At 43.7% G+C, this 10836-nt stretch overlaps 1 protein-coding gene across 1 annotated transcript in view; it reads left to right on the forward strand.

Moving 5' to 3' along the window:
• The window catches only part of LOC145412106 (condensin-2 complex subunit G2-like), a 346602-nt gene that overhangs the window by 156105 nt on the left and 179661 nt on the right, over positions 1–10836 (forward strand). Inside the window, exons 14-15 of the mRNA XM_080282023.1 lie at positions 4585–4699; positions 5537–5653. Coding sequence (XP_080138149.1) covers positions 4585–4699; positions 5537–5653 — 232 coding nt within the window. The remainder of the gene's footprint in view (positions 1–4584; positions 4700–5536; positions 5654–10836) is intronic.

Genomic DNA, 10836 nt, shown 5'->3' on the forward strand with positions numbered 1-10836 from the left:
CCCATATCCCACACCAAGCCCTCTTCCTCCCATCATCTCCAGACATCATCTTCTGCTCCCCAAACCTCGCCCTCACTACATCCTGGAGAGTAGTCAAAACCCTAGGTTCTGATCACCTCCCCATCATCATCACTACCAAAACCAGAATCACCCCAGCTGGCCAAAGACACACATACACTAATTATAAGAGAGCCAACTGGGAGGCCTTTGTAACTGAAACAGAACAACATTTCGAAACACTAAACAGTACACCCATCACAAACATCAACACTGCTGTGCACACTTTCAATACAATTATACAAAATGCAGACAAAAGACACATCCCTAGAGGCAACAGAAAGAGACACAACGCCAACTTCAAACCAGAAGTTCAAAGCCTCATCAGACAACGAGACACACTGCGACACTCCCCAACACCCCATACACAAGACACCGTACAACAGATATAAGAACTCAACACTCAAATAAACAATAATATATCAGAACAGCAAACACTAAACAGGAACTCTGTACATATCTCTAAACACTTGACCACAAAACAAACTTCAGCAAACTCTACAAAACACTAAACAGCATCACACTTTCCAACAGCAACACCACACAATCACACACTGCCATCACAATAACAGACACCATACCCTCAAACAAACAACAAGCAAACACTCTCATCAATCACTTTTCACAAGTCAGTCATCAAATCCCCCATCCCGAAGACCGACGTATCATTCGACGTAAGAGACAGTTCCCCACAGACCCAGATTACACACCTTTCACTTATAACCATACGAAGCACATCATTAGCAACCTTAAGTACTCATCTGCCTGTGGGCCAGACAACATAAGCTACATTCACCTTAAACACCTTGGACCACGAGGCAAACAGGCACTCACCAACATATCAGTCTACAGCAACTCACACAACATAATACCTAACATCTGGAAGCATGGCATTATCATCATTATCCCTAAACCCAACAAAGACCCCACGTCACCCTCCTCACATCGCCCCATCACACTCCTTTGCACACCCTCAAAAGTCACTGAACGACTGGTACTACAACTAGTCACACCTCACTTTCCCCTAGCCCAATCATAACATAGCTTTCGGCCACTACACTCCACAAACACCCTTCTTACAGACCTTACACAGAGAGTTTTCGATGGCATGAATTCAGCTTGGCCACCACACAGAACACTCCTAATCACACTAGACAATAGCAAAGCTTTTGATGCCATCCCCCGCCACAACCGCACAAACATAATACTGAACACAAACATGCACAATAACACAAAAAGATGGCTGGCAAACTACTTAGCGGGCTGATGTGCACACGTCACATTTTCCGGTCAGTCTTCTAACATAAGAAACTTCACAGACGGCGTCCCCCAAGGATCTGTTTTGTCCCCAACACACTTTAACCTATACAGTACATGCATGACATACCCACACCCCACACACCACAGATACTCATAACTTCCTATGCAGATGATATAACACTTACATGTACGCACCAAAACGCAAACACAGCTGCACACATCGTCCAACCTTACCCCAACACACTATATGAATGGTTCACCACAAACAGGCTCAAAATAGCCCCAGCCAAATCTACAGTGACCCTTCTCACAAACTTGACAGCAGAACACAGTCACATCAAACACCTTACCATAAACAACACTCCCCTACCACACACACACACACACACACACACACACACACACACACACACACACACACACACACACACACACACACACTGGTGGACGGGAGTTCGCGCCTCGCTCAGGTTGGGAAAAGTTTCACTGATGAAGTGGGTGGTTACTGTCCCTCTTGAGCAAGGGGACGGGTGTGTGTGTGTGTGAAGGTCACAGCCTTCCCCATAGATCGGACTATATGAGCTCTCAGCTCCCTTTCGGGAGGGTAAAAGCTGATGATCACGACCATGAAGTGATCGTGACTGACCCGGTCAATTACACACACACACACACACACACACACACACACACACAAAATCCTTGGTGTAACATATAATACATCAGTGTCATTTAAACAACACATCACAAACATTAAAAATAAAATAACACGAAGAAATGCTTTGAGGTCACTTGCCCATACAATATTCGGACACAACAAAGAAACCACCACCACAGTATACAAACAATACATACGTTTAGTGATGAATTATGCAAGCCCTGCCTGGGCTTCTGACCTCACCAAAACACACTATAATACTCTACAGACCATACAGAATAAGGCCTTAAAAATAATCACAGGCTGCACAGCTACTACACCCACAGACCACCCACATCAAGAAACCAAAGTCCTCAAAGTCAAGGATCACCTGGACATGAGAGGCACCCAGTTTTTTGCTGCAGCCTCCACAAACCCACAACATCCACTACATTACATGGCAGCACATCCACCCACACCAAGGAACATCAAAACAACACCCAGCACACGATACCATACACAAATACTGTCATCTCTCCCCCCTCGCCCACCTCAGACCAGCTTCCAGAAGCATATCCACACTCGGATCACTCGCCTCTCCATTCAGTCACTTAAAGACAACACACAGCTGCATGCACGGTCTCATGGAATCCACCCTTCTGAATCCTATCTCCCTTGTGAGGACAGCGTCCACTTGGCCAGGCTGAGATGTGGACACCATCCAGCCCTCTTAAGCTACCAGAAGAGGCTGGATGACTCCGTTGCTGATGCCTGTCTAGGATGCAGCACAGCACCCCATACTATTAAGCACATTATGGAAGACTGCATTGCACACAATCACCTATGCCAACAACACAACATACACTCTTTGAGAGCTCTGTGGAAATGCCCGGTCTCGGCCATGGCCTTCCTAAGGGACTCAGGGCTGTTCAGCCAGACTGCCTAGGGAACAACTACTACTACTACTACTATATCCCAAGTTAATCTGGCTGTTAATGTACATCTGGCAACACCTGGACACTCCCAGACTCACTGATGCATGAAATGTGCCAGTGCATGCCAAACTCTCGTCAGGAGAGGGTGTCTGTTGTTGATGCTTCTGCTGCATAAATTCTCAGTTTCTTCCCTATGACTTACTGGCATTATTTTTTCACTGAACACATTCCAAAATGCCTGTAATATACTTGAGTGATATAGAAAGGTAAAAAATATTAACTATGATTGGCGAAAACGTCACTTGAAAGTGACGTTTTCGCCTATCAGAGTTATGTTGAAGTTTTCAAGTGAAATATAGAAGAGTATCAAGGTTTTTTGCGGTGGGTGTAATGGGTAGTATTGAAGCAATTGGATCTGTCTAGTCTGTTAGTTTGGTCCCCCACATTTAAGGGATGTGACTTTGGCTTCCAGAGGGGTGTACATGTTAAAGTATTTGTGCGCCTATTATTATAGTCCTTCCAAAATATCGAGATCGTTTGGGCGTTGTCCCTCATGGGAATTCCCCTACATGCAACGTTGCCACAGTTTCTACTGGGCCAATTATCAGATTAGAGACAAATTTCAAGGGACAACCCTCATTCCCAGCTCACTACCTCTCTCTCTCTCTGTCTCTCTCACTTTCTCTCTGTCTGTCTGTCTGTCTCTCTCTCGCTCTCTCTCTCTCTCTCTGCTTATAAAATCAACATTAAATAGAGGTTCATTTCTATAAAGTCTATACGGTTTTATGTCTGTCTGTCTGTCTGTCTGTCTCTCTGTCTGTCTCTCTCTCTCTCTCTTTCTCTCTCTCTCTCTCTCTCTGCATATAAAATCAACATTTCATGGAGATTTATTTATGTAAAAAGTCTATATGGTTTTATGAGTTATAGGTCCTCTGTTTGCCTTCTTTTCTAAAAAAATACTTATTTACGCTGTAAATAAGTTCTTTTTCTTGACCGTGGAGCAGACGAGGGCGAGTAGTAGGGGTAGGAGCTTGTCTTTTAATGGCGGTCAGAGAAAGTGACCTGCGGATTGACACCTGACCTACCCTCACTGACTCGCCTACAAGCGTGACAGTGTTGGAAACTAACGTTGCCAAGTGTTGAGGTATTTATAAAAAGTCATTGTTATTATTAAAAACAATAGGCATTTTCTTACACTATATAGCCTTAATAGAGAATTATATATACATGTACTGTAAATAAATTTCATTTAGAAATAGTAAATAGCTAACATGAGACAGAGAGGTGTGTTTTGGTACGGATTCGGCAGCGTCGCGCGAAGGGGAATTCCCGTGAGGGACAATGCCCAAATGATCTTGAAATTTTGGAAGGACTATAGGCTAATAGTTCAATTTTTTTTAACTGTGGTAAATTTTTGAGGATTAGGATCAACTGTCTTCTCAACGTGAACTTAATTGAACGATGATGATGATGAGTATTATTTCTTAAATGATATTACTTAAGGCAGTGAATGATTCATCTGTCCATCATCTAACCCTGTACTACACCATCATGAGTGTTGAGACCATGGGCTAAACTACTTTGTTCAGACTTTTAGGGCAAGAGTGATTAGTCGCTCCTGCCTGAATTGCATTATAATTATTACCAATAAAAGGAAAGCACCCTCGATGTATATCTGCCAATATGGACCTTAATCAGTTGGAGACCCTTAACCTCCTAGACAACCAAATGTCCAATTGGTTATATGGTTACCATCCATTAGAAAATGGTTGTTTGACTTGGCACTCAGTGAAGTCACGTGAAGATATACCAAGTGAGTAGGGTGAGTACCCCCACCTGCCACATATTGTTAATACGTGGTACTGTACAGCAAAAAGAACCAAAGAAGAGCATGGGTGGATTTCATGGGAGGAGGGAGTTACCAAGTAGGAGTGAAAGGTTAACAGACGACTCTATCATGAATGACTGTGATACAGAGCAAACACAGATGGTAATGATATATGACCCATATTCCACTAACACTAGATCACTCAGAGGTCCCTCAGGAATTCAGATTAAGTGGGAAATAGGTGGCCTAAGATTGGGCAGTAAAGGAAGAGGATATTTGTAGGCTCAGGTATACAGAAATAATAGTGATTAGATGGATGTTTAGTGCGCCCTAGAGTGCGAGGTCTAGGGAAGCTAGGATTACAAATGAAGAGTTGAGAGGAAGGTTGGGACTGGAATGTATTGGTTTCGTGATGAGAAAGGGTAGATTGAGATGGATGGGGCATGGTGAGAGGATGGAGGATGACAGTTGGGTGCAGTAGGTGAGAAGGGTGAACACTGGGGCTTGGGTTGTGAGAGGCAGACTGAAAAAGACCTGGGACAAGGCCATCAAATTTGACCTCAGGGATAAGGAAGTGAGTAGGGAGACTGCTAGAGATCAAACAGTGTGGAGAGCTGCCATTATATGACCAAAGCCAATGCATGCAAGCATGTTGGCATCTTTATAAATAAGTACAACCAATTTGTGAGGCATACGAGTATGGCATTGACACTGCACTGTTCAGTTTGTCTTCCAAGCCAACCAAAAATTATTTTGGTCTAAGTAATATTCCCAGTTTATAATTGAGATAATGTGTGTTTAATATGACTTCACTTTCTGCAGATGGTGAAAACAGTAGTGGAAATAGAGATGACCAGGCCAAGGACCCAGGGACTACAGGAAGATGTAGTTATGGATCAGCTCCCAGCCTTCCACGTGATAAGGAAAATTTAGGTACTGGTAAGTAAGATGTATGTCAAATGTTAACGTCCGTAGGCTTCAGATTGGTCCAGGTAGGGTATAGTTTGAGTATGTGAATTTGACTTGTTTTGCTGCTCTTTAGCAGGGCCTACAAACATATCTCAAAAGCATATTCAGCACAACCATCACACCAGCCTCAAGTGAGATATATGTTGATTGTCTCAGTGCAGACAGTTTGGTGTCAGTGCTCAAGGAGTGACAAGGAGTATGTGGGGTTTGATCTGTTTCCATGCTTCAGGTTTATTTGGCTTTACTGTAGGTTGGTATTCAAGCCTGTTCCCAAAGTCTTGTAAAGAGGAGAGAGAGAGAGAGAAATTGTCATTGTGAATGGCTGAGCCTTGCACCAAATGGAATGCAGTTTATAAAATACTTGAAGATTATATTAAGACATTAGGTTGTCTTAGTCCCCTCAAGGACCCAGTCTAAATTACAAGTTCATACAGTATACTGTATAGTATATTCTGCACTTCATATTACCAGTAATTTTGCAGATTTTAAAATATAACCTTTTTACTGGTACAGAGATTAGAGTATCCTCAGTTCTGCACTATATATCCTGAGACAAGTAAGGATTAGGTTCACTGAGAATAGCACATTGGAGAGACTCTTCAACTGGGCAGTGAAGAACGAAAAATCCCTCTTGCTGCATGATGATATGAAGGAGTCACTCTGAATGCTTATAGTATATTGCAGTTGTATCTCTGGGAGTAAAGCTTTGTGCTGACACTGCCATCAGCCATCTTTCCTTTGAGGAGGATGGGAAAGCATGAGGGCTATTTGCATGTCCAGATGGAATCTTTGCTTGGGATGGTATGTCTTTTCTACTGGGCAGGCCCTTCATCCAGGGCCATTAATGCTGCCTCAGAAAGGTGACTCTCTCCAGACATAGAGTACACCATTCAGTAACTTCCATACCCAGAAAGATTTGAGTGCACATAGCCAGATTACAGCACAGCAACCATGCTTCCCTGCTACAGTACCAACACAAATTACAACTCTCAAACAATCCACTTTCCCCACACAGCAATGCAGCCCACCACACCACTTTACATTTACCAGGTTCTCACCAGTCACCACATGTACCATACTGTCACAACACAGATAGTCATTCAGCATAACTGCAATCAAAGACCTCTGGGGGCGACTAGTTGATGTTGGAAATTTCCTGTGGTCGACTGGGTTCAAGAGTTGACCCTGGGGATGCAACAACAATAACAGTAACAACAACAGCATCACAGTTGTGTTATGTTTACATTGACATCAGTAGCATCCAGTTAGAGAAGATATGTGGATTGATAAAGGATATAAAGGAGAGCATGAAGGGAGGAAGGGAAGGCCAACATTTAGGTGGGCAGTAGAATGGCACTCGCTTTGATGAACCAGTAAATAGAGGGTTTCATTCTAGAACCAACCAGTTTACTGACAGTGTTTGAGTAGATTGCTTACAGGCCATGAATGCTGTTTGCAGGAGGATGTTTATGCAGTGTTAGCACTCAAGATATGAATCCCAAGACTAAAAGAAACCCCTTCAAATCCTTCCAGAAGGGAGGAGAGTGGAGATTGTACGATGGTGGTAAGGGAGCAAATACAGAAGTACAGTACTAGGTACATGTTGGACCATATGGGCCTTCACCAAAGTGCAGCACCTTATGTGTAAATAATATCCTTCGGGAGCTAACAAGATGGCTACATGGAGCTTCGTTAGGGTGAAGCATTTTGTATGGAGGGGTGGGGAGGCACTTTTTCCACGACCAAATGAGGCCCTTTGGGGCAACTGATTTGTCCCATTAGTCTTTTGGCCAGGTGCTGTAATTCCTCTGAATAATATGCTCTACATCAGGCTGAACTGGATTGCTTAGAGGGCTGAGGGTTGAAGGTTTAAGGAGTAGACTGGGAGGGAGTATCTCTTCCCCGGGGGACAGAGTGGCACATTGGTAGAGCATTGGACTTGGGATTGGGAGGCCATGAGTTCGAGCCACATCCGGTAGCCGCCATGCTGGGAGGGGTATCGCCCTCCTGTCACCTAGCAGGGCTATATGATCTAATAAGGTCTAGTTTGGGGGAACAGTTCCCTTTTTTCTTTCCTGTGGGGGTGGGGGGAACTGTATCTCTAAATCATCTGTTTTGTTATTTATTATTGGGAAAAGATTCTGTATTTGCAACTCTCCTTACCCTTATCCTTAAGAGTTAGGGTAGCCTATCCCCACCTTCACATGGTGCACACCATTTGTACACTTAGATGCTGTGCAAGTGGAACCAGCAGGCAGGTTGCTGCTTAACATCTACCAGTTTTTCTTTATTTTCTTTTGTTTTTCTCACCTTAAATGTCGGGACCAACTGCCTAGTCCCGGGCACCTATGCTTCTCATGGGGCAATGTAGGATTGGATGATGGATGGATGAATTAATTTTTTTCATGCTTGCCTGTATCCTCTTTCTGGTGTGTGTTAATTTTAATGTTTGTTCTGCCTAGGATTACTGAGGCATCTCATAGGGCTAGAAGTGGCTGATCAAAGACTTGATGCCTGGAATGCAGAAAGTCTGTTGCAAAGTCAGCCAAGGTGCTGAACTGTTGGCATTATTGTAACGTGCTTCATATTACATGTGAAGGCCTTGAAGGCAGTGATTACAGTTTTATGTCAAAGAGACAGCCTGGAATCCGATGGTACTGTGGTAGCTGTGGTGTGTGTGTTCTGCCTGAGCAGGTATGGTGACTGAGATCAAGAACTACTCTTGGGAGTTGCTCTTAAATTTTTATCTTTGAGGCTGAAAGCTTTGGAAGATGGGATCACTCTTACTGTGGAAATGCCCCATGAAACTTTGACATTATTTGTTGACATCTTGAAACAAGAATTGAACTGTAGAATGAAAGGAGTGATCCATTCAGCAATATGAGTCGTGACTGGGCAGAACATAACCAACAGGTACAAGTGTTGAAACCAAAAGGATGGCACCGAGAATGATAAGACTAATTGCCTGCAGCTACCGGAGATGTGGAGAGGGGACTGAAGTGTATTCTAGGTATTAGCTGAAAGGAAATTAGATCAGGGACCCTTATTGTTTAGCTGCCCACAGAAGGAGCCAAGACAGATGCTATCACAGCAGTGAAATCATGTTTTGGTTCTAATGCTATTTATCTAGTGTCTCAGTCAAAGAAAATGCTGCCATCCATAGATGACTGTAACAGGCCTTTCACTTTTCCTGGATGACCCAGACATCACTTCAAGCATTTTAGATTAAGATGTTTGTGGAAAGTGATTGTACTGTCAGCCCTCTCTTGACAAGAACTGTGAATGATATTAAAATTGCTTTCTTAAAGATGTCTCCAGAGATGCACTCCTCCATTGTAGAACAGGGCGATTATATTTATGTGGGACTTACAAGATGCTGTGCCTTCGGCAGATTTGAGTCACATGGCATCACCACTGTCAGGGTCTTGGTATCATCATCATCCCTCATCTAATCGTGTGTTGCCCCATGAGGTGCGTAGGAGTCTGGGGCTAGGCGACTTGGTCCTGACATTTAAGATGAGAGTGACCAGCCTTACTCATCCCTGAGTGGCATTACGTGAGCAATAAACCCAAACCAGCCCATGGATATAAAACCTGCACTGGCTCAATCCAGTTGGAGTGCCTTAATTACAGAACTCACTAAACTACCAGACACCTTAATTTGGTTATATGGTTACCACCCAGCATAGTAAATGGTTTCCAGGAGTACAGGAAACCATTTGGCATGTCACTCAATGTAGAGTCACCCATAGACCAAAGTAAGAGGAAAGAATGAAGGAAAGACAGACAGAAAAGGAAGGAGGGAAAAGAGGAAAGGGCAAGGGCAAGCACCTGAGAGCAGCACCAAATCAAGTGAGTGGCTTCTGAGAAATGTGCTAGAAAGTGATGAACCCAAATGTGTTTTTTTATGCTATAACTCATACACCTAAAGACTACAGTAACAAAGACTCCCAAATGCATAAACTGCTCTTTCTTAGAGTGCATCGAGAAGCTGATGTTGATTCTCATTCTGGCTCATTTTGCATCTAGTAGAGATTGTTCACGTAGGATTTCCCACAGGAATAAATTAATTAAAAACACCAACTTTGTCCACTCAAAAAACAAATAAACTCCCCCCCTCTCAAGGCAGTTAAAACTTTGTCTTCTAAACACTTGTTCCATTGACATACCGTAATGTGTCTGTCTATTGCCAGATGCCGTAATCCCGTAAGGGGTGGCCACAAACAACCAAATTGCCTCCATGTACCCCAGTTCCCTGCCATTTCACTGCCCTGCTCCCAGCTCACAACCCCCTCTCTCATATACCTCTCCACTCCATCCCCCCATCTCATCCTTGGCCTCTCCCTCCCTCTCCCCCTCTCTGCCTCACTCACATACACTCCCCTCGTTAGTCTCTCGCTCTCCATCCTCTCCACATGGCCAAACCACCTCAATGTAATTCTCCTAATGCTTTCTATCATATCCACATCATAGCGCTCCCTCACGTCGTTTTTAGTCAGTCTGTCTGTCCATGTAACTCCACATGCTCCTCTCAAATAACTCATTTCCACTGCTTTCACTCTTGACTTGAGCCCTTCCAACTAGGTCCAAGCTTCACTTCCATACGTTAGAGTTGGTATCACAATACTGTCATGTAGTAACTTTTTCACTTCCATGCTCACTTCCCTGTTTCTTATCACTGCTTTCAAAGAACCAGCAACCTTTCTTCCCTGCTGTACCCTGCTGTACAGTACTGTCATGCAGCCGCATTTTTACTTCCATGGTCACTTTCCTGTTTCTTGTTGCTGCTTACAAAGAACCAGCAACCTTTCTTCCTTGTTGTACACTTTCTAGCACTTCATCCTCTAAACTTCCATCCTTACTCATCACACTACCCAAGTACTTAAATGCACTCACATTTTCCATTCCCTCATCATCCAGCCTCACTGTACATCCAGTGACTTCATATCTCTTGAAGACCAAAACTTTACCCTTCCCTACATTCACCTTTAGAGTTCCATTTCTAGGTCATTGAGTGTGGCCTCAGGGATAAGGGACTGAATAGGGAAGCTGCCAGAGATCGAGCAGCATGGAGAGCTCCCATTAGGTGACCAAGGCTGATGCATGCAAACATGTTGGAGCCTTCAAAAATGAATGAAATGAATGAACACACT

This window comes from Coenobita brevimanus, chromosome 92 (assembly GCF_032717465.1).
Source record: "Coenobita brevimanus isolate Jiangsu-jjx chromosome 92, ASM3271746v2, whole genome shotgun sequence".
Classification (NCBI taxonomy): domain Eukaryota; kingdom Metazoa; phylum Arthropoda; class Malacostraca; order Decapoda; family Coenobitidae; genus Coenobita; species Coenobita brevimanus.